The sequence below is a fragment of the Chaetura pelagica genome, unplaced genomic scaffold (assembly GCF_000747805.2).
Source record: "Chaetura pelagica isolate M959 unplaced genomic scaffold, ChaPel_1.0 scaffold192, whole genome shotgun sequence".
NCBI classification, from domain to species: Eukaryota; Metazoa; Chordata; class Aves; order Apodiformes; family Apodidae; genus Chaetura; species Chaetura pelagica.
This window is the reverse complement of record NW_009952570.1, coordinates 1568456-1596017: the sequence shown is the minus strand read 5'-3', so window position 1 is coordinate 1596017 and position 27562 is coordinate 1568456. Positions and strand designations below refer to the sequence as shown.

General features: G+C 42.2%; 1 protein-coding gene across 1 annotated transcript in view; it reads right to left on the bottom strand.

The window, feature by feature from the left end:
- The window catches only part of DGKD (diacylglycerol kinase, delta 130kDa), a 40118-nt gene extending 13980 nt beyond the window's left edge, over nucleotides 1-26138 (bottom strand). The window contains exons 1-14 of the mRNA XM_009993516.1: nucleotides 26034-26138; nucleotides 25282-25362; nucleotides 9956-10060; nucleotides 9046-9178; nucleotides 8085-8191; nucleotides 7416-7541; nucleotides 5958-6060; nucleotides 5283-5445; nucleotides 3183-3291; nucleotides 2302-2441; nucleotides 1496-1580; nucleotides 776-870; nucleotides 579-678; nucleotides 189-462 (exon numbers count right to left, since the gene is read on the bottom strand). Coding sequence (XP_009991818.1) covers nucleotides 189-462; nucleotides 579-678; nucleotides 776-870; nucleotides 1496-1580; nucleotides 2302-2441; nucleotides 3183-3291; nucleotides 5283-5445; nucleotides 5958-6060; nucleotides 7416-7541; nucleotides 8085-8191; nucleotides 9046-9178; nucleotides 9956-10060; nucleotides 25282-25362; nucleotides 26034-26126 — 1714 coding nt within the window. The 5' untranslated portion in view covers nucleotides 26127-26138. The remainder of the gene's footprint in view (nucleotides 1-188; nucleotides 463-578; nucleotides 679-775; nucleotides 871-1495; nucleotides 1581-2301; nucleotides 2442-3182; nucleotides 3292-5282; nucleotides 5446-5957; nucleotides 6061-7415; nucleotides 7542-8084; nucleotides 8192-9045; nucleotides 9179-9955; nucleotides 10061-25281; nucleotides 25363-26033) is intronic.
- Nucleotides 26139-27562: the final 1424 nt, after the last annotated feature.

Here is a 27562-nt window from a genome sequence, read left to right as displayed (position 1 = left end):
AAGCAATGTCTCAAACAAGTGGGCTTGGCAGAGATGATGCTGAAACTAAATAGCCAGGCTCACTGGATAGTTCCCCTAGCTCAGGAAAGCTGGTTTTAATGAAGAGCCCTACTTCCTACAGGAATCAAGGAAATTTCTACTGCTCAAGAGCCTGTAACAAGTCATGACCAGGAGTCCTCACAGGTCACCTTTTTCTGCATGCTCTATGATCTGACGAATGGCCTTTTTCAAGCTGTTGGCTCTCAACATCAGCTGTTCTCGGGGACGAAATATCTGGGGCCGTGCAGTACATGACGAGCCCACCGACCGGTCACTAGAAGAATCACAAGCACTGCCTGAGCCATCACCATCTTCAGTTTCCTCTGCAATGGTAGGGGGAGGGTTTGGCAGAGATGAGGATGCTTGAGATTCATCATTCAGTGCCTTCAGCAATGAATCCAGCTTCTCCTTCAGGACAGAGCACTACAAGGTGAAGAAGAACATTTGAACAGAAGTAACAGTTCTCTGCCCTAGTTCTTGGACAACAGAGCAGTTTTCCACTTTGGAAGTAGAAACCCAAAGAGTTTTTCCAATTTTACCTTCCTGGCCATGACCTCTGATTCCTCTGAGCTTTCTGTTGCCTTCTCATAGGCTTTCCCCACTCGAGCCACAAAATCCTTCACTGTCTCACAAAGCACCCTAAACAAAGAAGGTAGTGAAAACAAAGTCATGCAAGGATTGTCTCAGGATTTTCAGTTTATCTTTCACCTGGAGCAGTTATCCTGCAAGTACTCACTTGGCTGAGGAGATGACTACTGAGTGTTGGTCAGAAGTCAAAATTTTGGACAAATGAGCAGCCACAGAGTCTTCATAGAAGAGAATCTTCTGCACCTGATGACAGTCAGAAACAAGTCACTAGGTTGCTGCTTCGCAACATCAGAAGCTGTGTAACTCTGGCTCTACAGACTACCTCTCATTCTAAAGGTTCTTCTTGCCCTGGAAAATTCTGTAGTATAGGGCTTAGTTACCCACTGAATGTGATTTGTATATATATTAAATATATATAAATACATATATATATATATACATAAAATACCCAAAGATCTGAACCTGATGAAGAAACGAATTCTGAACCTAGAAATCATTAGCAATGCAGTTTTTAGAAGCTCTGTTTAATTATGGATCTAAAATTGGATTTTTATGGTTCTTGTGACTGCTATGCAGCTTTCCACAATTTCAACAGCATGATGTATGACTAGAAGTCAATCATTTCCTCTCTATCTATTCCAAAGCACTTTCTTCCCATTGCCCGTTATGGTTGTTGTCCCTGGCACCCCAACCTTCATCCTTTTTCCATAATAGTTCATTGACTTCAAGACCCAGGATCGTGGTAGCTCCTGCTTCACCCAAGTCACAGGTCAGGCCTGCTCCATTTCAACTCAAGTAGTGCCTCCTATCTTCTCTGTCCTGAGGCCACTGTTCCCAGTCCTCTGCCCTCTGGCAACTTATGAGGTACCTCAGAATCCTCACTGAAATCTTCAGTGACTGTGGAAGTGGAGGCCTGGCGTGGGAGTTTGGTTTCATACACCATGATGCTCCACCTGTTGACAAGGAGACATCACAGCTGTCACTACCAGGCAGATGATTTCCTCCTTTATCCAAAGGATGTAACAGGTTAGAACCTCAAGAAGAACAAACTGCACTTTGGCAGGGGCATGACTGATTTGAGGAAGCCATAGGGTTGCAAGAGAACTGCAGAGGCTGAACTGCAGGAACATGAAGGGCTGACGTGATGAACCAGTATCCTACAGCACAAAGATCTTCTCTATACTTCTCAGAAATTGTACGGGCATTACTTGATCCAATGTAACAGATGCCAAGATGCAACTCTAAAGACAAGAAGCTTTTTTAAGTATACAAAGATACATAGGCAATATCAATACCAGGCAAAAGATGCCCATTTCTGTATTCAATTTTCATTTCTAAGCTAAACTCATTTGGTTCAAATTTACCAAGAAAAAAATTTGTTTAAAAAATAAATCACAACTGCAAGGCTATCAATTCCAGTTGATGAGAGCACTGGAACCCAAGAGTGGACACTGGACATCAGAAAATTTCACTCTTTATGACTGCAGCAGTGACACAGAAAGCCAGACCACCTTCTGGTGCTAAAGGGTGACAGAGGATTATCAAAGAAAACAAGTTAACTGGCAGTAGTAAGAACTTCAGCAGCTGGGTAGAACCAAGAGCTGCCCAGTTCTCCTGGAAGGGTATTTTCACACAATTCTTGAGCAGAGGAAGATGTCAGTGATGGTTACTCACCTGTCCAGCATTTTGGTACTGGCCCTCTCCAGTTTCTCCAGGATCTGTGGGAGCTGGGTGTCATCATCACAAGCAGAGCCCCAGCCTAACACACGGGCAAGGTCATTCCCTGTTCCCAAGGGCAGCACTCCCAGCTGGCACTGCATTCGAGCAAAGGAAACCAAAACTGATATTCAAATGGGAAAACAGCAGCCACAAATTGCCACAGGTAACATGACCAACTACTTGTGCAGACCACTCACTGAGCAACTGCTAGTCCCAGTGGGAGGAGAAGGTAAATGGGTGGGGAAACCAGCCAGAAGGGCAAGCAAGTAAGGGCAAATTTTCTCTATTTTTAAGTTGTTAGTTGAGAGGAGTGTTTTACAGCTGCCATCTTGAGGGGCATATGACAAGTAACCCCTTCTACAGATGTCTTTATTTAACCATCAGGTGCTGCTGTTGCTTTTTGTGTAAAATGTCTCCAAGACAAAATGGAAACAGAGTGTATGACACCTCTACTCCAGTGAAGCTTCTGTCTATCCCAGGGCTCAGAAACAGCACCATGAGAAATCAAGGAAATAGATGTGGATCACTGCCCTCGTGGAGCTCCCAGTTTTCTACCTACATGCCTTTCTGAGTATAGGTCTCTGCCAGCAATGGAGCAGGAATAAGTCAGAGCTACTCCAGCAGTTGGGTCTTGGATAAGGGAGTTGTGGGGGAGCAACGGAGACAGGAATAAGGAATTAGTCTGGCACTGCTACTTGCAGAAAACTACTGCAGGAGCACTACTGTGGTGGCCTTCAGTCCTAGGGCAAACTACACGTGATCAAAGCAAGTCCTCTTCAACCCATGCCATTCTTTTCCTGCATTCTTCCATCCAACCAAGCTTGTTGGGCAGGTACCTGCTTGTGAAGATTGAGGCTATCAATTTCGGAGAGAACCCAGCCAACACTTCCATCCCCACCGCAAACGAGAATCCGGAAAGTGTCAAATTTCTGGAATAAGCGCAAACTACAAAGAAGGGAGAGAAAAAAGGCAAGAGAGAACAATCAGCTGTTATAGAAGGAAACAATAAACAATTCCAATCTAGGTAACATGGCATATTTGCTTAAAGTAAGTTCTGATTTCACAATGAATATGGGCCCCTGTCACATTACAGATTAATTAACATGATTATAAACTCAGCTAAGCAATTGACAACGGCATTCACTACAGAAATATGTCCCAGACATACTCCTCTGCTAAAGCAGGGCACTCTGGTCTGAACAGAAGAGGAAAAATGCCATGCCATAGTTCATCACCCATGGAATGAACTCCTGTTTGCAGATTTGCTGTGTTCAGCCTAACCCTAGTTATTTGCTGCTGGTTTGAGTGCTCTGATGCCACTGCCTTCACACTCAAGGTCACACCAACTAAAGCAGAGCTTGAAGACTGGGAACTTCAAGCAGACAACCGTGAGAGGATTTATCCCTTCTTCTGGGAGAGCAACATCCAACAATGCTCTGGCACCTTCTCTGTCCTGTGGGCAGGCAAACAACTCACCAGCAAGGCAAGTGTGAATCTCTCTCTTCACCCTTTTCACAATATTAAAAACAACCTCACCTCAAGCCGTTTGAAACTGTGCTTCTTACTGAACATTTGCCTGCTTTTATTTTGGTTTTGCATATTTTTAAAAATTATTGTTACCTAAGAATAGGTAGTACAGAATTTACTGTGCTAAATGGAAATCCTGATTGCTTCATGCGCTGTTGACACCTGAAAATGATGTCATTTTTTGGATGTCATTTCAAATGATGACATCACAGAAATGACATCATCTTACAGTACAGTTTGACTAGCACCAGTTGAGAATATTTAAATTATTAAGAAGTACCACCATTTCCTTTTTATGAAAGCAAACAAGAGCAGCTGTTTCAGAAGTATGCACCACAGCCTGAGAAAATAATTGGTTCCTTCCCTAGCCTTCTCTCCTGCTTAAAATCAAAATTGCTTTCTACAGTCAGTTCAGCTGGGGAACGAAAGAAAGATAAAAAACTATTTAATTTTAAAAGTTTTCTATAATTTATTTATCAAACACATTCCCTGGACAGAATGTCACAGTTTTCAAGTCCAGTGCAAGAAACCATACCAGTTCTCAGAAAAGCAGAACCTAATGGTGACTCATTCCACAGTGGACACTTTCAGATTTAGTACCTTGCACTTACCAGTTTGATTCTCAGACTTTAGAAAAATACAAAGAAACTTCACCTCGTGTTGGTTCTTATTACAAAAATCACCCATTCCTGACACAAGTTACTCAAATCCAATGCAACTAAGAAACATTTGGAGGGAACAAATTAAAGACCAAATGTATTTTATTTTTTTTTAAGAGCTGCAGAAATACACTACAGGAATTTATTCCACAGCCCTCACTTTTTTTTTTTTTTAATCCATAGATATTCTAGTGTAATCTGGTAAACATGCTTGACTTGTCAGATTGACCACAGGGCAGAACCAACTTTACCAAAAGCATCCTGAGATGTTTTCCCAGTATCACTGTAAAAATCTTTAAGGGTTTCACATGCTTCCCAGGTTAAGTTGTTTCTGGATAAATCTAATTTTCACAATATTACTTTGCTATCTACAACATTTTCCATTGACCCAATACAACTCAAGTTAACTTTTGTTAACAATGTATCAGGATGCCTGTTACAATTCTGTTTGCTGATAAGTTTTCTTCTGGATTGAAGCTTTCCATGCTTGGTCTTCTTGCTGGGGAGCACACTGTCCTGCTGTTACTGATGAATGTTAATAATTACCTTTTTCAACAACATTTTTGGTTTTAGCTAATCCGTAACACTGAATGCAGAGAGGGAAAAACCCCTCCTAACTTTGTATGTTTTCAGTCTCCTCTGAGGAAGACGCTCCTTGTTATATTTGAGGATGAGTTTCTAATCAAATAAACTGCTTGTACTTTTCTAGTGTTTACAAGGAACCTGTGCTTCCACAGAGTATCTGCTCACCCAAGGTGAGGTCCTCCATTCATGAGGTCAAAGACCTGGGCTGGATTCAGTAGCTGTTTGAACCTTCGTAGAAATTTTACACCTTGGTTGTCTCCACTTTTTGAGTTGACAAAGACCAACAAAGGGCTTGTGCAAGAAGGGGGACAAGTAGCTTTCCAGAAACCTGTTGGAGAAAAGGGAAGTGAATGGGAAGAAAAACCAAGAGATGTGAAGCTGCCCACAGAGATGGAGTGAGAAAAAACCCAACACTCCACACCCCAGCACAGCTATGAAGAAGCTGATATTTTTCTTTTGCTTATGGCACCCAGTGGATAAACCCCCAAAACACACAGCCCTGTCTGCAGCACGAACCATACCTCGTGCTGCCAAATGTCACACTCATCTCCTAGCAGTCTGCCAACATCCTCAGCTTCACCAGCCTTCCCAAACTGATTCTGCAATATAGTAGCTCCCAATAAATTTTAAGAGCTGCAGTTCAGCAAATACGGATGTTGCAGGGTAATAAACTGAATGCAAAAGCAAAGGAAACAAGTCACTGCCATACTTCAGTGATACTTTCCAGTTTGGAACTTCAGCAACACCAAAGAGCAGAATTTTCAGGTGACAGTCTGGCATGAATAGCTGAAGGGACTCTGACTGAGATGAAGAAGGCACAACTTGCAGGTGATAACTCACCATCTGAATCGATGCTGTTCAGAGCAGTAGGAGGAATGACAGATACTTTGCACAATCCAAGAGGGCACTTGTTTGGCAACAACTCTTTACACGCTGTGTGTACCTGAAAACACCAACAAACACCATTCATTCAGACTCCTTTGAGCACTGTGGTAAAACTAGTAAAGCCACTCAGTAAGAGGTCACAAAAGAGAGTAAGAAAGGAAGTGGAGGAGAATCCAAGGAAAAGTCAATCGATAAGTTATTTTAAGAATGATCTAAATCACAGTCTTCTCATTCTCCTCTTGCCTTTTGCATGTGCTTTTTCTGCCATTTGAATTTCTGAGACTAGTACTTTGAGTGCTGAGAGGACCAGGTAACAGATTATGTGGCTTTGAGAGCCTTCCAGTGTTCTGCTTTCAAAATCCCAGCCTCAAATGAGAGATGAAAAGTAGCAACAAAATAAAAAGCTGGGAACTAAAGAAAACAAGAAAGCAAAAAATAAAGCAGAAAGGCATGAAGGATACAAGAGGTAAGAGAAGAAGGGATGATTAAAACCACCCAAAAAAGGAAATACTGAGTAGGGCACTTCAGTCATTTCTGGTACATGAATACAGCAAAATAGAGGGTTTGACTTGGGTTTAACCCCCCACCCCACACATTATAAACACGTATTTTGTGATACTACTTTAATTAATCTCATAGACAACTGGAAACATAGCAAGGCCTGTAACATTGCAGTGCTTAGGCAACAGAAACCTATTGCAATGGGAAGGGAAACTGCTATTATTAAAACAGCTCAGTATTCTTTATTGTCTTTTTTGGTACCTTTTCAGCTTGTAGAAATGCCAAATAATGCCTCCTTAATGGGTTACATGGAATTAACACCTCCCATGCCTGAGGCATTGATTCATAGCCAGTGAAAACAGATTCTCTATGAAGGCTCACTATCAAAAGAAAATGAGCTTGAGAGAAGCCAGATAGTTTTTTCAGGTTTTACTTTTATGTATTACAGGGATACTTTTCAGCACAAATTTAAATTTCTATCTCTTGCAAAGTGTTCATCCGCTGGAGAAAGAACAATAAAGTCCTTCATGGCAAACAGGAAGAACTTTAGGAAGAAATTTAGGACTTTTAGGAATAACTTTTTCACTGAAAGGGTTGTCAGACATTGCAACGTGCTGCCCGGGGCGGGGGTGGGGCGGGTGGGTGGCTGAGTCACCATCCCTGGATGCATTTAAAAGTCATCTATACGTGGCACTTGGGGACATGGCTTAATGCTGGACTTGTAGAGTAGGGTTAATGGTTGGACTTGATGATCTTGAAGGTCTTTTCCAACCTAAGTGATTCTGTGTGATTCTGTGAAACACCATCAGCATGGTTGGAGATTTCATTTTAAGTAATGTCATTAAAAGAACCCCCCAAAGAGCCGATCAGAGACTTTTCTTTTACTGAAATGATCACATTTATTAAACTCACCATGGCTTTGCACCAAAGGCAGCGCCAGTCTTGCAAACGTAGGACACTGCCACAGGTCTTATCACATACAGTGCATTTGGCACTCACGGGCAGGTTTCCTTCCAACCACTGATGTGGCATCGAGATCTGCAAATGGTACAGAAGGAGAGAAGAAACATAGACTTTCCAAAGGGCAACTCCAGGACTCAGAATGTTCTGTGGCACTGAGACATACAGAGAGGCAAGTCTGTATATGCACCATTTAGGGGGAGGAACAGCAACGTCCAGAAAACACATGAGGGCCTCTTTTGGCAATTTTACATCACACTCAAGATCAAAGAGACCAGGTGACTCACCCCAGGCTACCCAGGAAACACTGACTTTCATCAGACATCCCTTATGTTATGCTGCTCTTCCAACCACTTCTTTACTATTCTTTTGCCAAAATTTAGACCAGATTCCCCATTACTTAACCTTACCTCCCCAGTCCATGGCCAGAGATTCGTCCTATTAAGGAGTCCCTGCTGCCCTGGTTGAACTTTTCACACAGAATCTCATGCTCTGACAGTAAAGGCCTCTCCCATGTTGCTAACATATGGAAACTGCTATTTCTTCAGTGAAGAAAACTGTGGTGCACCTGCCAGTGACTCCATTCAAGGTAAGTCTAAAAGAGTTAAGACTAACACCTACCCCATCTTCATCCTCAATTATATCCTTCCCAATAGAGGCCAGAGTTGTCCACTTGCAATTATTGGTTGCCCGCACAGCACACCGCTTGTGGGCTTTAAACTTGCACACTAGGGAGGAAGAGAAGAATACATTAATCCTGCTCAGAACAGGTATGTGGCAGTCTGTACAAAAGTTTTCCCAAGTGACATATTTGACTCCAGAAGAAAGCATGGGCACACACTATCTTCATCAGCACTGCCCAAACTACCAGCTCGCAGCCTACCAAGTTAAGACAAGCCATTAATTCTTGCTTCATCACCTTCGACAGTTGCTTGTACAAAGCTGAGTTATCCCCTTGTTAAATCTGACATGATTTACACAGTCATACAATCCTGCATCCTTTCACACAGCATGGATTTAACCTCATTCACACTGGAAGTATGAGCTGTGTGTAGACAAGCGTGTCTGCTGTGCCACAGCTGGAACAGAATAACCTCCTGGTATTCAAGCACTTAACAAAAATGTTCCTACAAATATGACTGATCTTATGAATAGTCTGATACCTCAGAAGTACCTACCCATCCACTTCAGAAGCATGTTTTTAAGAAGACATAGCAGTATTTGGGTATACAGGGGAAAAATAATCACCAAGTATATGATTATCAGGTGCAACACTAAAACTAGCATGAGAACATCATCACATCTATTAACCTTTTACAAAATGCCAAGATCCTGATCTTGACTTCTGCAGGAAAATTCTGTGCAGCCAAAAGGATTCAGTAGCAAAGGCTTTCAGTATCAGGTTCAGAAAAGACCTCCAGTGTCATTCATGTACAGTTTGTAACTCTCTCAGTTTATTATGCAGCATTTTTCTCCATCTTTTTGTGGATTGTTAACAACATTCCCTTTAAATTATCCCTGGAGCACAGCACTGAGCTCTAAAGACAACACAACCAAAGCGGAGAGAAGAAAGCAGGCTTACCCTCACATGAGAGCCCATGTGACGTGACTCCAGACAACGCCTCCCGACAGACGTTGCAGTACGTTGGCCGAGCATGCGAGCAGGCATACCAGTTATGCATCCCTGAGAAATGGTCCATGCTGTACTGGGTAGACTAATCACATAAAAGCATTACAGCCAAATCTAAAGTAGAGCAACAAGGCTCTCCTTAAAACTAAAACTTGCACAGTGCAGTTGGGAAAGGCAGCAACAGGACATTTTTACTAGAAAAGAATGTATACACAATTGCTGTAACTCAGAAAGGTCTTTAATCCAGAAGACAATACTTGAAGAAGAAGCCACACTTTCATTCCCATTCTTGTCCTACCTTCCACCCTTGTTTCACTACAAGCATGTGTAGGAAAATGAACTGAAGAATTTATCTGCTGGAGGTCCTTCCCTTCCCCATTACTTTTTTTTTGTTGGATTAAGTTTTCAGCAAGATCAGTTTCCCAGCCAGGTTTACTGTGTAGCTGAGGATTACTTGTGCCAGCATAAGGGAGAAAGCAACAGGAAACAAGCATCAGAGGGGGTAAAACACAAGACAGCTTCTTTTGGTGCAGTCTTGGTCCAAGTACAACCCCAGAGAGCAAACAGATGTACTGAAGTAAGCAGAACACCAAGCAGACAAGAAGTGAATGAGGACAGGGAGGATAACTGAAGAGTGAAAAGACAAGAGAGGAGAACTGTGTTTCATACCCTACTCTGACAAGTGCTCTCAAAGACACCAAGGGAGAGTACAGAAAGCCACAAGCATTCTTCGAAGGATTACCTCAGTGTATTTGGGATAGTTTTTCCAGACGGCCTAACTGCACTGGAAGTTGACTCCAATCTCAAAACCTGCTGTTACTTAGGGGAGGAGACATAGAGCATGAACACATTCTTCTGTTACCTCAAAATGTTCACGGTTTTGTACAGTCTTCAGTGCTGCAATCCAATCTTCCATCTCTTTTCTGTTATCAGCACAAAGGATAAGCTTCCGACACGGAGTGATAATCTGAAGAGTGAGAGAAAATGAAGAGTGTGTATTCTGGGCATGTCAGTGAGACACACACCCTCACTAGTGGCACTTATTGCAGCTCTTTTCAGTGGCAATAAATTGCACAACAAAAGTGATTTGCACATTTCAACCACATTTTTCTTCCACCATGACATACCTTAATGTCTTAATAAATGTAAATAACCACGGAGATTTTAGCTGTCATTCCCAATACTGAACTGAGCAAAGAAATCTCTCAGACCCAAATAACACTACAACACAAATCAAGCACAGAGCAGTTAAAGTTAATAACATGTGCAGAACTTGTGAGAGATTTTTTAAGTACTTAATGACGTTTTAATTGGCAACAACATTGAAACATCTTATTAAAACCATAATGTATCAGTTTCTCACAATTAATAAATTAGATAACATGACTTATAGCATCATACTAAAAAACTGTTTAGACTCATGACAAGCCAGCAGGGAGGAGGAGAGAAATCAAATCAAATAAATAATCTAGAAAGGAAATAAAATAAGCAATGTAGAAGAGAAAGCACTGTATTTATATGACCTCATTTTAAACCCAGTTTCCTGAGGGCTTGTTCTACATTTATTACATAAAAGTTATTCCAACAAATATTCCAACAAATGTTCCACTAGGAGCTTAAAGTTGTGAGTGAGTTTGCCTGTGTCTAAAAATACTATCTGGGTTAAGTCCCATGCCTTAATTGCCCTGTGTTAAATAACCGGTCCAGCGTCTTAACAAATCAGTAAAAGACATGCAGGGTGGTCAAAACTCCCCTCTGCCCAGGAAGGCAGCCAGGTCTCCACCAATGCTCTACTGTTTTGTCAGATGGTGGCAGCAGAGAGGAATAAAAGCTGCAAGGAGGAGGACAACATCTGCTGTCCGCACGTCTGCCCGTTCAGCTGGGGTCCAGACTTGACTATAAATCAACTTTTATTCTTGCTAAGACAAAAGTATTTCTTCCCCACACTGTAGTTATCTTATCTCACTACCCCGTCTCCTTGTGCACGCCTCGGTACTGATTTCCATCCAACTTAAATTAAACCAATATTGAAGTGTTCACAAGACCTGAATTTAAGAGAAACTGGATTAAGGTTGAACTCCACTAACAAAAATCAAAAGGTTCTCTTTATGTCAGCTCTAAAAACTGCCAGCCCCCAGACTCTCCTGTCCTCTACATTCTGTGCATGAAAAAAATTATCTACATCATCTGTTTTTTTCAGTGAATTGTACTCTAACATCTGAAATAATAGATTAAAACAAACGAGGGCTGTATCAAGTTGAGGAAGCCTGTGTGGCTCTGGCAAGCATGCAACCAGTGATTTTTTTATGAACAGTAAAACCTACACACATCACCCCAAGACATCACCCCTGTTAACTACCATTTTCCAGGCTGTTTCTTGCCTCATTATGATTCACAGAATTAAAAATAAAAACCTTGGAAGTTGAATATGAAAATTTCAGTTGATATCATGCATCGGAGCATGCAGTAGGAAACGTGCATGCAATGCCAACAAAATGATACACATTTCTGCTTTATTTTAAACTTTTCAGTTTTCAAAACAGCTTTCTTCTCATGCGATAGATCAGCATTCCCTTGTAGTAACACTAACTGTACCCAGAGAAATTTGCAATACTGAGACAAGGGCCCAAGGCAAGGCTGAATGTGGCACCTGGTGCCATGGTCTAGCTGATGTGGTGGCATTAGGTCATAGGCTGCACCTGATGATCTTACAGGTCTTTTCCAGCCTTGGTGATTCTGTGATGGGCTCTACAGCCACATCAAGCAGGCAATGAATGGAGCTAAATACATTTTTACAACAGGAACTGGCCATTCATACTAGAAACACAGTTCTGGCTTTGAGTGTTCTATCTGGGACAAAATGACCTGATCTGTATCAATCGTAAGCAAACAAAAATAAATATTTACACTTTTCTAAATATAAAACTTTGGAAAAAAAATTCTTCCCTCTTCCCTGACTCTTTCTTTAAACAACTCCAGCTCTGATAAAATTTATTTCCAAAGAAGGTAATCACAGCAGTAATTCTTTCTCCTTGGGAAACTGGAAAAGAGGTTGGTTAGCTATTTTCCCATCAAAAACTCTGCTAGGTAAGGAAGACTATGCCAGAGAAACCTTTTACAGAGCATGAAACACCACTGCCAAAATTCATGTGAAGTGAGAGAAGAGAAAGCAACACCTCTGAATTCCTGCTAAGAGGAAGCTTTTTCTCTGAAAGTAAAGCTAAGTTCAAAGAAGTTGTTCAGGCAGTGCAGGGGCCCCACTTATTTTCTGTTGGGAAAGCCAAGAACATCTGTAGTTGCACTTCTGCGACAGCACATATGCAAAGTCCAAACATTCTAGGACGAAGCATCCAAGCACTTTTCATCTCTTTAAAAACAGCCAGTTTTTATAAGGAACCACCAGTTCATTCAACAAGCCACTGGCATGCTTGTGGGCAGTGGGGGAAAAATAATTTAGAATAGTTGATAAAATCAATTTATTATAATTAGGATCCCATTTAGAACACTCCCATCCACCAGTGTCCCTTTTCCTATTTTTGTCTTTTTAGGAAAAGAAATAATAAAAGGCAAATGCATGGTATCAAGTACATGGTATCATTTCTTGATCACCTTGGAAGACATGAAATCTAAAATATCGGCATAAAATACAGAAATGCAGATGCTCCTTTGACAAAAATTAATTTCTGAGGCTACTGACTTCCTGGATCACTGCAGAGATTCTTCAATATAGAAATTCACCAATTCCTTCTTAAGCTACCTACTGAATCATCTTAAAAATCCCCACATTCAGTGTTGGACAATTCTCTGTTCAAAGAACAAAGTTACAGTTTATAAGACAAGAGGACAAACAAAGAGATCAAGAAGATTTTCATACTTGAACCATCCAGACAGTCACAGAATGAAAATAAAGGGTCTATTGTGTAAGTGCAAAACTGCAAATAAAATGCAATTTTGTGCAAGATAAATTTGTGAGGAACATTCTCCATTAGTTATTTTTAAACCACCATTTGCATTAGGATTTAGTGGTTTCATCAGAGATGGGAAATAAAATAATACAATCTCAAGCCTCACTCCTGTTGTAAGGAGGATAAATTGGGACAGTTCAGGCTTCACTGTGAAGGCCAGATAAGATTTTAATGTAACTAATGTAACAATCCTTGGAGGAAATTAAGAAACCATACAAAGCTGTTTTTCTGATTAACATGCAGTGGTGTTACAGTTCAACATTTTAATGAGGATAACTAGGAATCCAGAAACATTTTAACAGTGACACCTCCTGCACGGCGTTTCAACCTGTCTTTCCCTTCATCCCAGCTCACACACAGCCCCAGTGGGCACCTGGTGAGTGTGGGACACTCTAGCTGCTGCCTGTGCAGGCTGATGGCCAGCAGGCATCCAGACGCCCCAGTGAAGGCAGAGTGACATTAGTACTTGCAGGGAACAGAAACACTTGTCCTGCCACTTCTGCCTCCTTCTGCTTGAGCCAGTGATTTCAAGTCCACACATCCCCCAGCTGAAGGACACTAAAAGAGAGAGAAAGGCTATTACATACCCTGCCCTTACCAGACCACACCAATGATCAATCTAACAGAACCACAGAATCATCCTGGTTGGAAAATACCTTGAAGATCATCAAGCCCACCCATAACCAAAACCCACCAACCACCACCTAAATCTACCCATTTAGTGCTTAAATCATGTCCCTAAGCACCATATCTCTATTTCTTTTAAACACTTCCAGGGCTGGTGACTCCACCACCACCCTGGGCAGCCTGACATCTCACATAAAAAAAAAACACAAAAAAACCAACCCCAACAAAACAACATGAAAAAAATTATTCTTGTCATCTTCAAACAAAGTCACAGCAACCTTCCCTTTGAAAAGCTGTCCTTTCCCAGTCAGGCAGTTTGGGGGGTTGCTCTCAGCTACAGCCACAATGAGCCAATGCTCTGGAGCACGAGGCTCCGCTATCCCTGCAGGGCTACAAACAAGCATGGTCCAGCTATTTTTCATGTTCTGGCTCCAGCTTTTGACTAACATCCTGGAACAGTATATTCCACAGGATGACGACGCACTAGGTGAAGTAGCATTTCCTTTTATTTGTTCTAAATTTACAAAACAGTCATGTCATCCATTGACCTCTTGTTCTCATATAAACGGATAGCACAAAAGCAACGGTCAGATTCCTTTTCAGTTAGGATGGAGGCTGCCTTGGTAGGAATTTAAAAAAACACAATAAAAAGTTTTAAGATTTATTTATAACCTCATATGTTTTTGGTCTGTTGGGGGCTGGCAGCACTCTGAATGCTCTTGCCCTGAAACAGCTCAGAATTTTATCTAGATGTAAACAATTACATAAATTCAAAATGCTTGTTCTTCTTAAAAAGGGAATATCAAAACTAACAAACTTTTTTATCTTAAATGCTATTGAACTTTTGGCTGTGGTTCCTTAGATTTCACTCCTTAGTAGGAACTGGATGCTGCCCATTGAGACCTAACACTGACCAGCAACAATGACCAACACCAGCCATGGTGGGGCAAAAAAAAAGCTGCCAATCACTCCTATCAATCTTGAAGAGCTGTAAGGGCAGATGGGGATGGCAAGAACGCTTGAAGATGTTTCAAATCAGGACACAGCCTAATTTACAAACTTCCTCACTGCATATGAGAGCCCAGAAACGTCTTTTTCTGGAATGATGGTGACAATCAACTACCCTCAACTGCCTTCTACACAGATGAGCCATCTCAGGTCTATCAGAGAAGGTCTCCATTTTCAAGCTTGCTCACTGTAAACCTAAACAAAATATATCTAAATCTATAAAAAGCCATGCCTTCATTTGCTGTCTTATGCAAATACTGATGATCCCCTGAAACTTCTGCAAAATTTAGTGTCATCTCACCTTCTATGTCTCTTCCTCATACAGCACATGCCCTCTTACCAACTGTTAACCCCCACACTTCACACTGACCCACATTCCCCTGTCCAAAACTAACACCAGTTTACTGACATTACAAAGGAGGCCAGCTGGCAAGCAAGAGAGCCAACCCAAGAAAATTTCTCATTTCACATTCTAAAAATGGACTGGATGTCCCTGGATGTCCTTCCCTAACAAACAGCTGTGAATAACTGGATTAGAAAGGCAGTCCAAAAAAGACTCCTTATATTAGATCAAATTTTAAATACAAATCTGCTAAACTTCACCCTTTGGTGTTTTGCTCTACTGAGCAACTTTACTCCACCCAACAGCCAGAGCATAAGCTTCATTTTCTGGTCTTGTTGCCATCAAAGGCAACTTTATCATCGCTTCTCACTTCCTTCTTCAGCATTTTCTGGCTGCCCAGAAACTTATCAGAAAAAAAAGTGGCAGCCTGGCCAAACATGCCAGGGGACTGTTTGTTATCAGAGTAGATCTGGTGAGCTCAGTGACCACAGAAGACAGCAAAACAAGTTCAGATCACACTGGCCCAATCACAGAGCTGGCTGAAGAAATGCTGTGTGGGGACACGAGGTTGGGTGGGACATACAACTTTGCTAAATATAGTTTTCCTGATGTGATACATTTCTCAGAGTGGCCAAAAATGGGTGTGTGAGAACACCTGCTCATTCTGACTGTTTCCTTTTACTCACATCCTGTTCAAATACAGTCTTATGTTCAAAGGTGCTACCCATAAATCCCCCAAACAGATCCTGGATTATTTCAGACAATTGATGACTCGGGTACAGGGACAACAGGAATTTCTAGAGCTCAAACGACCTACCAACCACAACTAGAAATAATAGAATAAGCTGCAAGAACGGAGCTGGTGCAGGCAAAAACTTCAGTCTATTCACATATGGCAAAGGCAAGGAAAATGTCCACCACCTGCAGCTAACTGCTGCCTCTGCTTTTATAGAGTGGAGGAAGCTCTTGGTATTCCAAGAGCTTGACATGAACCCAAAAACTCAGGAAGGAAAACTGGATGAGATTGTAACGAGGATGCAGCCATTTCATCCCCTTCAGCTCCAGAGGGCAAAATGGATGAAGTGTGGACTAAGCAAGTGCTATTCCCTCAGCAAACATACAAGTTTAAAAAGACAACTGTGAAGAGGGGAGAAGAAAGGAAAATGAAAATGCAAGTTTCCTACTCAAACCAGTCCCTTACACTTAAAATCTTAAAAGCCTATGCTGTTGATGTCAGCATCTGAAACAATCTGGAGCTAAGCAGCAGGCCAGCAAAGCCAAGACAGCAAGCTGGCATGATTTTAGTAGCCTTCTGTAGTTTGGAAAAGAAATGATATAGCTATCTAATGTTCAGACTCATGAGGGACCAAGGCTTGCATTTCTCCACAGACAAGACCCCTCTTCTGATTTGCAATTCATCTCTCACCCAGTTCTGTCAACAAATTCCACCCTATTAACTCACTGCAGAGGTCAGTTGTTGCTCTCTAGAATTGCATCAATTCTCTTGCCTCAAAATCTGGATGCTACCCTGAAGGGGAACAAACGAAGAAGCTTTTCATATGTCACTGGAGAAATGCATCAATTTCATATTCATCTTTATAGTGAAAGATCTTTATTTCCTGCTAAGATTACCATTTTCCACCAATGGAAACTCATTTCCACCAAATAAAAAAAGTCATTAATGTTCTTACAGTTGTGCCAAATTCTGCCTTTTTAAAAAATAGCAGTAACAAGATATTCCTCAAAGTTACAAGTTCCCAAACTAGACCAGGTATTTTATCACCAGTTTCCACTGGCTGTTTTACCTTGATTTTCCGCCTGTAATATTCAGGACAGCTCAATTCCACAGGAAAATAGGTATGGCTCATGGTGCGGTTCCTTCAGTGCTATTTCCATAGAATCATGTCACATAATCACAGAATGGTTTGGGTTGGAAAGGACCTTAAAGATCATCTAGTTCCAACCCCCTTGCATGGGTAGGGACACCTCCCACTACACCAGGTTGCTCTGAGCCCCATCCAACCTTTCCTTGAACACCACCAGGGAGGTTCACCCTCATAGCGAAGAATTTCCTCCTACTGTCCTATCTAAACCTCCCCTCTGCCAGTTTTAATGCATTATCCCTTGTCCTCTCACTCAGGCACTTATAAAAAGCCCCTTCCCAGCTTTCCTGTAGCATCTTCAGGCACTGGAAGGCCACTATAAGGTCTCCCTGGAGCCTCCTCTTCTCCAGCCTGAGCAGCCCCAACTCTCTCAGCCTGTCTCCAGAGCAGAGCTGCTCCAGCCCTTGGATCACAATGCCGTAATTTTACATGATGAGGTTCTTTGGCCTGGTGATAACACCTCATCTACCAGGGGTTTGCACAGCATAACCACATCTCTGAGTACTGCCACTGGCACTTCCTGCTGTGCCCGCAGGGCGAGTTCAGCTCATGCTGACCCCTCCATCTGTGCCTTCTTCCACTCCCTATCTTCCCTGATGCTGCAGCAGGAAAGCAGATCAGACAGAGCATTTCCAGGGAAAATGATCGTTTCTCATACCAGGGTCACATTCCTACATGCTTCCTAAACAAGGCACAATTCTGCTCTTGGAAATTGGTAAGAGGAGCAGAGACAAGGAGAGGATTTTAGGACTCTTGCAACCACTTAATAGCTGTCAAAATCCAGAGTATGCATGAAGATCTTTGCAACTGCCAGAAGATAAGAAATGCAGACAACTTTGGTGATTCGTGCATATTAATCACCAGAAATCCACATTCAGGTGGAGTGGCACCAAATAGGAAGTGATAGGGCCACCGTGCCAAGTGCCAGAGCATCTGAGCACAGCTCTATTATCTGCCCACCTCACATGCAGCAGCTGCACAAATGCATCCCTTCTTCAGCTGTTTTCCAAAGGATGTGGTCCTGCCAGGAAGAGAGTCCTCAAACCAAAGTATACTTTCTAAAGAAAGAGCTGAAGGTTAGGGAAGGTAAAGGGTACTTCAGAGAAACCTTCCTACTCACTCAAACAGAAGCAAACCCATGAAGAACAGAGGGGCAGGTCAATGTTCCCCAGTGGTAGAGCTGCTGCCTGAGTGGGCTCACACATATCAAGGCTAGCAGCTAATAAATCACAGGATTGAGCAATAAAAGTCCCTGTATACAAGTAGGAAAACAACCTGTTACTGACAGTTTATTGTTGGTAACAGCTTCTCACAGCCCTCTAACCTCAGCTGTGCTGAAAGGAGGCTGGTAGTGAGCATGAAAGGAAATTAATAGTTTTCAACAGCCTGAAGAATCCAATAGCTTTCCAACTGGTTCATCAGGCAAAGATCAGTCCCTGTTTCACACACCAGAACCGTGAAACCATCATAAGCACCACAACTGGGAAGTCCTCATTTCTGCGAGTGTAGATGAGCAAACCTCTCCCTGACTGTCAAAATGACCAGAGTAAAGATGTGTATATAAAAAAAAAATCTTTTTCTTCTAGAGCAGCTCCCATGTAAAAATAAACACATCATGTTCTCAAGTAACCTCCTGTTTACCACACCTTGTTCTCCCTTTGTGTCCTCACCTGGAAGTGGAATCTGCAGCAGTGCTCAGGAAGGTAAATAAAACAGCAAACATCCCATGAAGGTTACAAAGAACAAAGAGATTATGCAAGAAAAGCTCCTAGTGTTTAGACACAAGGGCAAGAACAGACACTAATTTCAAAGCAGTAAACTTCTCTCTAGGGAAACAAAAGTTCTTCACAAACAGTTGTCTTCACTTCCTAACTCTCCATCTCTGTCTCACAGTAAAATTTACTGTCTCACAGTAAAATTCATAAAGCTCAGCCTGACCTCTTTCTCTTACAGTAGCTTCATCTTTCTCAAATGCTCCTAGCATATTTTGGGGTCATCCTGGTATCGTACAGTAGCAATTGCCAGATCTCTTAATGCACAGCCACTTCTGTAACTCTTCTTTCATGTTTATCCTCTCTTCAATGTTTTTTCTCCAGATTTTTCCTTCTTTTAAGCAATCAGACCAGCTCCTGCAGGAGACTGGATCAAGAGTCCTAAAAATCCTTGACAGGAAAGGATTTTAAATAACTATTTTCACTGACTTACAGTGACTCAGTCTGTTTACCAAAGGACCTTTTCTCAAGCAGAAAAAACTGCACTGAAGTCTGGATTACAAACTACGAAAATAGCAAAGTATTTTGAAACAGCAGCGGTTCTGACAGGAAATGGGGACCAAGCTACACTTAATGAAGGGAGGGGGGGAAAAACAGAGCAGTTCTGGACATGGCAGTTCATGGCTCTAGTCATATTTTCAGTCGCTTATAAACGAAATTCTGACAGCTGCCAATATAAACAGAGTAAGAGCACTAGTGGAGTGTACAATCCCTGAATGTGTACACACATGGGTGTGGAACAGACAACAAGCCCCAGCAAAGTATAACTTGCACTTTAATTTTGTCCAGTTTAGAGAAGAGTTTAAAAAGGAGGGGGAAGAACCATGCCTTTCACAAGACTCACTTTTCTAATCTTTCCTGTATCCAAACCCTTATGGCAACCTGCAGCTGTGTACGAGGGGTGGGGTGAGGAACTGAGACACTCACTGACTCCCCTTGAGTAACTACACCCCCAGATCAGTGAGTCTTTTTGCCCACTTCTGATGTCTTCCCTCTAGGTCCCTCACCCCGTGCTGAGGAAGTAGGGGAGGAAGATCCTCTCCCTCAGTAGGAAGCCTGGACTCTCTGCAGCTTGTGCTGAAGCCCAACTTTTATCGAAGGGCTGAGGGCACCTGCGGCAGTTCGGAGAACCTGTGCAAGTGGCAAACCACGCAGATTTCCCTGATCGGCCCAAGCTCGAAGTCCAAGTCTGACTTCTTGTCCTGGTTTGAGCTTTTAACTAAAGTTCTTATATTCTTTCTCCTCCTAAAAATAAGTCACATGCTCTTTCTTGAAGCTTGTATTTCAAACCAGCACAAGTAAACTCTGATCTGGGTTCCTCTCGTTTCAGCAGTGCCTTACAGGCACACAGCTTGGGTGCTAAACAAGAGCAGCAGACTTTCTGCCTGACATGGAGCTCCAGCAGCTCTAATCACTCTTTCAAAATCAAACTCTTCAGAGAAGACTCCACTCCATTCTCTTTTGAAAAGGATGTATTTTCACAACAAAAGCACGAATACTAAAAAATTAACTCAACACAAAACCAAGGAAAAAGCAAAGGCACTTTCACTTCATTGAGGAATGAATTAGCAGACATCAACAATGTACTCTCCCCTCCTGGAAGCATCCTCAGCACTTTTATCTTTTTTTTTTTTTTTTTTAAAGTTCAAGCTCTTTGCCCTGTGTTTTCAGGAAAGGTTTATTACTTCAAAATGAAGATTCATGCTATTTCTTCACAGTATAAACAAGCCCTGGGAGAATACAGCAAAAATACACAGTCTGAAGGAGACCAGACAGTCACATAAAATTCTACAAGACAGCAAGTGGCACCTTAGTTCCTGGAAAAGGCCAGTACTAAGTAGCAAGGAGGTAAAAACAGAAAATGCAGCGCACCTCAGACTTCCACTTGGCTGGAGAATGACATCCATGCTGCTTCTCAGAGTGACAGCAGGCTCTCTTTCAGGAGTACCAGAAATTCCCTGTTCCTCAACCTACCACAACCATTGTTGCCTCCAGTCATGCAAGAGCTCTGAAAGAGAAGTATTACTCTAATCTCAAAACTTCCTCTCTCCTGGGACACTGGTTAGGGTGAATCACCAGCTAATAAACAGTATTTCTTAACTGATGGGTGCAGCACTTTCAACACCACCACAAGCACATTTCCCTTTACTCTGATACCGGAAAACTTATCGGCCTAAATCCACACAGTAGAGAACATATGAATAGTAAGAGCTTGTAGCAAACTTACTGCAACGAATCTGAATCCTGCTGATCTGTTATGCTGGCACAGGTGGCATGTTTCTCAACATCCAGTCCAGAAAACTCAGACTCCTGCTCTTACATTTTGCTTTTAATCTTCCTCTAAGCTAGCATCCAGAGCAGCCAACTCCCTCAGAAATAAAAAACCTAAACAGATTGCTTGACATGCTATTAATAGGATTAGTCCCCTCTGTGGTCAGTCTTTCTGAGCTATGTTACACTTGCCACAAGCTGATTAGCTGTCTACTTAAGGAGGAGCTGGGACAAGCTTCCTTCTGATCGCGGTGGAGAGGCAGGCGCTGCCTGCAATAATATGCTACTTCCTGTCTGCGCCTAAACTGAGAGGTACTTCCCAACAGAAAAGGGTTTACAGGAGCTCAGGAGTTCAAGCTCCACCTCTTTCAGTGAAAAAGCTTTAACTGTGGAGGAGGGGTCAATAGCATGGCTCCTGGTCCTCAACAATAGTCTCTGACCAAGCTTCACTTCCACTAAAGCATCAGAAAGAAGAAATCAACCAACTTCTATCTCTCTCCACAAGGAGGAGTTTTCTCTTATGGGATCTCAAAGTTCTAAATAAGATGGGCTGGGAAGGGAATGTTGTAATCCATGTTATGTGAATGAGGCTGAAAGTCCACACAACCACACCATCATTTGCTAGCAATAAATGGAAAACATTTACCAAAAAAACATGTGCAAATCATATTGAAACACAAAAGATGTGCCTGGAAAGATGTGATGTCCTTCCTAGGCCCTCTCCTGTTGATGGCAGGTGGGTTTTTTTAGTATTGAAGAACACATATTCTAGAATTTTTTCTCCCCTTTATATAAATCCTGTACAAGGCCGGAAAAGGGTCAATGAACTGATAGACTCACTCCAGCAGCTGTGCCAATTGCACTGAAGGCAGAGGGCTTAATTCAGTTGGCACCTTCTAGAAAAGAACTTGTTCACCATGTAAACGTTTACAAAAATGGGCCTAAGCAGGTGAGCAAAAGTCCTTTCAAAGACTCCTAAGGGGGTAGCTGTGGTGGCAAAGTGTGGACCTGAGCAACGGTCCATAGAGTGAGTCCCCCAAACCTTACAGGCTCTGTAGGAGAGAATAGGGGTGCTGGATTGTTTAGGTCCACATGATGGGTAAAGCAGCCATTTTGAGAGAAGTGTATCAAAACCCCAGGTTTGCTGGCTTGATCCACAGAAAAAAAATATTCCAGTTTCAAAGTATGGAACTCATCCTCATCACTTATTTTGTTTCAGTGCTCCTGGAGCAACTGCAGGCATTAGAGAGGCACATCAACCAACCAAATTACTGTGAAATTGTGCTGTCCAAGAAAAAACTGTTAACAGGAACAGCTGAAGTCTCACTGGGAAGCCCCAATGCATCCAGTGTGATTCCAAACCATCTGATTTTTAAAAATCACAAGAGGTTTTGAAGGTACAGTTGGGAAAGCTCTTTTCAGAAGTTAGGGTCAGGGTTTGACCTCACCCATCCAATGCTGACAACCTCTATTTTATAAGGAATACATCTGCAGGCACACAATGACAGCAAGAATCCATGTTAAAAGATGACAACACTATTTGAAATAAATGAGTACCAGGACAACATGGTTACACATGACTCTGAAGGACAGAAATGGCAGTTATGTGCCAGAACTAGCTCCTATGATATCTACAGTCATCCTGAGAGAAGGAAGGCCAGGCATAGGGCTGCTACGATTTGTTCCCAGAGGCTTCCTGCTAAATAACTCTGCAGCCACACTACATGGCCTCAAGGAACAACATGTGAACATAAAGCTTTCCCCTACATGTCTCAGGGGACAGAGCCGCACAACATCCTAAGTGCAAAGATGTCCCTTATTCATATGCGCCCAGCCCACTCTATAGTCATCTCCCCATTAACTCTGGGTACCAGTTCTGGAAACTGTCCCCACTGCAAACAGGATGCACTCACTGAAGAAATCTAAGCAAGATCAACTACGTGAACAGCAGTGGAACCCGTATTACACACTCTGCTTTTTAGAGGCAAAATGCTGCATCTTAATACTCACTTTTCTCTCTCCTGCCTGCTGAGAGCAATCAAATTAGCTGACAGACTTGTGTTCTATGTAGAAGGTTTACTGACAGCTATATCTTTAACCTTATTCCTCTATTTATGCAACATAACCTTTGTTGGCTCCATGCTCGTTTCCTTCTCTCTCCGTGTGGCTCCTCACTGCCCTTTCACCACTTTCTCCTCTGACTGGTCACCCCTTATTACCTCTTTGCTTTGGATCCACATTGATCCTACATGGTTTTTCTAGTCTTTTTCTTTCCCCCCCCCTTCTTGGTGAGCAACAAAGGACTGTTGCTCATCTGACCCAACCTACAGAATCTGCTCTTTCATAAACCCAAAACTACCAGTCTTCATTAAAGAAAACACAGAAACAAAAAGAATATCAGATCGTCTAAAACTCCAGAACAACTGCCTCTGCTACAGAACACCAAGGGTTGGATGTTTCCAGTTTAGGATAAAAACCTTAATAGTGAGTCTCACTATCAAAGTACTCCGAATTTTAAAAAGGAACCAAGCTGGTGAGATACAGGAGGGAAACAGAATGTTCTCAAAGAAAACCAAGAGCAAATGGCAGGACTGCAAGGAATTGAAAGCACTGACAGCAGTGATGTGGCAGACCAAACAGCAGCAAGACTAGGCAACCTTTTGATTTTCTAAGTGTTTTTATAGCTCATGGTAAACCACAGTCAAACCCCTCTGTAAGCCATGACAGAAAGAGTAAACAGAAATTCAGAGGACAGATGGTTGGGTTGTGTTTTTTTTTTTTAAGTTTACCTGAGCCTCATGCTAGAATCATCAGCCCTCAGTGCAAACTGTATCTTGTACTTGAATCACAAAGTAATCCTTTATTTTTTACAGGGCAGGGACTGGCAGTGTCTGATACCATAGTCATGGAAGTAACTCTTCACTGTTGGACTCAGAGGGAATCTGAGAGAACAGACACACAGCTTCCTCCTGCCTCTACACAGTGTGCCTGACACAGATGAGACTTCTCCCAACTATAATAATGAGGAAAAAAGTAACTGCACATTTGCTTTCTTTACCTTTGGGAAAACTGATGCAAAACCCAAGAATAAATGCTCTATTAACAGGTAAATAACTTAGCATGCTTGAAAATGCATCCCTTACTGAAATCACTGCAGAATCCTCTCTCTGCACACACAGAAAAACATGATACCGATATTTACTATCAGACCCAAATGTGCCTCCTACTTGTCCAGTTATGTATGCAGAGTGTTTTCAAACCTGGAGGAAGTGTTGGGGTTTTCTATCTGGACACAGAGAGGGCACCATAGCTGCTTTGCACAGGCACTGCAAAGCAAAAAGCTACAGCTACACAGCAGAGATGGCCTTTGCTAGGTGTTGAAAGCAGTGGGTGGTTCCTGCTGCATAGCAGGATGCACTGTTCAGCCATGGTCACCACCTGCAGGTCACCATCCTGAAGGATCACCTTCCTCCCTCCACCAGGATTGCTCCCCCCTTCACCTTGCCTTAGACCAACACTGCCTCCTTCCTCCATACCCTGCTCCCTCTGAGCTCTTTGGTTACTGCTGTCAGCCAGCCCCAAAGCTCACACTGCTGCTTGACTCCCACTCTGCCTGACTGCTGTTAATGGCTTCGTTCTGCACACCAGGCACTTCCCCCAAAATGGAGCTCGGGGAACACTTGCACCTCAGAAATACGGTATTTTTTTTTCTCCCAGTTCCTAAGCCTGGAGAAAAGGAAGCAGTGACACCACCATGTTTTCAGACTGCACATATTTAGCACATATTCCACATTTAACTAGCATCCCAAAGTTATTCCACAGTTATTTCTGTGATGCTTTTTTTTTTGCTCCTCCTTTTGCTTTGCCACTATATATAGTGTGCACATATAAACACACATACAGCCACATAGAAATGAAGTCAGAGACAGAAGTTTACATATTTTGAGGTCTGAAGGGAAAACTAAATTCCTTTAGCAAGATCTCCAGCATAAACATCAACATCACCCCGAACTCCCTCAGCAGAAAAATATTTTCTGTCCCACTGTGTAAATGGATTCTATCAATCCCCCCTAGCTTACAGGTAAGAAAAATGCCAAGTTTTAGCACCATACATAGCAACCCAAGAGATTTCCCGTATGCATGGAGATGAGTTAAGATTGTTGTAAGGAAAAATAACTTTGTGATTTTTAATTATTTTTTTTTTTTTTCTTTTAGCTAAAGAGGCTGTGGAGATTGTTCAGATATTTTTAAACTCAGCAAAAGAGAAGGGATGTGAGGCAAAGCTATAACAAGAACCGCAAATAATGCAAAAATCCCACCGTGAAGCTGTTGTTGACGTTCTTAGTGCTGGATTCTGCCACACTGGCATCTGTCAGATCCACCTCATCAAAAATAATGGACTGGAAAGAAAAAATTCAAAACCCAAGTGAATTACTGACTCCAATATATAAGCAGCAGATCTAAAGGGACATGCCTGTATGTCTACCCAGCACAGCCTTTAGTGATCTGAAAGAAAGGCCCAGCCCCTCCAACATGAAGGACTTGGAAGTCTAGTTCCATGCAATGTGGCTTGTACTTGCTTGCCTTCAGTGAACACCAGGACTTCATTTTTATTAAGGGATTGATTGAAAAAAAAATAAAATAATTGCAGGCTTTGATCTTGTGAAAGGGGACAGATTTATATCTAGCTGACTATCAATGTACTAAGCCAGATGCATGGCAGCACTGATTTGACAAACTCTAGCTTTGCTCATCTCCTCCATTTCCTCTTCTCATTCATATTTTCTCCCTTCTTTTTCAGCTTCTACTGCTTCAGTGCCCACTCCCTACTAAAATGTACCAAGGTGGAAAAAAAGGTGGAAAAATCACCATAACAGGTGCATATGATTAAAAAACAAGGATTTCCAAGTGTGAGGCAAAACACAGGGACCTTGTAGTAGTTAAAAAACCTGTAGACGTGTGCTTTCAAAGTACATGCCCTTTCCTGCCTTCTCACAGACACCCATCTACCTCCAAAAGCTCCACCACTGAGTTTCTTCCCTTGGACTCACATGTATTTCCAAGACCTTACCTTAGCAGTTTTTGCATAGTAGAGAGTTCGTCCGCGCAGCTTAAAATATCGTCTCTTCCAGCGCTGGAAGGAGCTGGTCTGTTTCATCAGCATCCCCTCTTTTATGATAGTCTACAAAACAAGGAGGGGAGAGGGATGAAGCATACATTTTACTGACAGACATCTTTTATGCTCCCCACTGTATACCCGTACCAAAGACAGAAGTTTGAGATCGATAATAATAGTGCCCTCTGCTGGAAGTGCTTCACAAATTCACTCAAAATAAGCAAGCAAACTGAACAAGATTAAACCATCACAATGCACAAACCACACTGGGGTGTGGTTTTATCCTTGTCTTCAGTGCCATCATGATACCAAAAAGATAATTAACTTAAGACTGAACGAGCATTCTAAAGTCTAACAATGATTTGGGGAATGTAACAATTCAACTCACTGAGGTCAGATTTCAGATGGATAATTGTGCCTTTCGTTTAACTGGCATTTTATTAGAAGCTCATACCCAACAGAATATTTGGCACTATCTCCAGCTCTGCCAGCTCCAGCTCTTACCTGGCACAAAGCTGGCAAGCTGCACACCCACAGGGTAAAGACTGAAACTAGAGAGAAGAAGGAGCTAGATCCAACTTCAGCATTTGGTATTCTCCAGATAGTCTTGGCCCTGCCTCAGTACTTTCTGGCTGGCTGCCATTTCCCAGGGCTGGAGTGCCAAAACTATCTACGCACACTGCCTTTTTTTTCCCCTTTAACTGCTTTATAACTAGACTGACATCCCAGCATACACAGTCCCATATGTTCACTCACATACTATGCATACATAAGGATATGTATTTAATCCACATGCACTTCATTCTACTTTGTTAAATAAATTTGATTCCTTTGCTGAGGACAGATTTTGAATACCAACAGCTACATGAAAACTATCTCAAGAGCTTAGAAAGACAAAAGGCAGAAAAGTCAGAGCTGAGGGTTCAGCCCCCTATTACTGACTGAAGATATTGCCCAGGAACTGAAAAAAGTGCTGTCATGCCTCAGTACCACGAGAAATCTACGTCTCTCCCCAAGAAACAGTCCCCAGGAACTCACCTCTTTCTGAGAGAGCTCAATGCACTTTAACACACAGTTAAAACACAGGAAATAAATGGTCAGACAATCTTGTAAGACAGGTTATTCTGTATCTTGATGCCAGGAAAATGACACAGCTTTAACATACCATCGGTCTCAGTGTAACTCAGACTGTAACAGTTAGGTCAGAAATGAGTATCAACTAATTAGAAACACAGTATAACATGTACACTGCCAGGCTACTATAGAGCACAAAATAAATACTCTTACGGATCCACAGGGTTTAGTTCATTTTAGAAATCCTTTCCAGGGCACTAAACTTGCTTTTAAAATGCTATATATATTTCTAATGAGGGTCTTCCCTTTTTGAAACAGCTGCAGATTTTAATACTTTCCACACACGCTGGCCCTTGCAAAGCAACGCTGCCTGTAAGAAGAAACATCCATCTGACAAGACATGCTCTCTT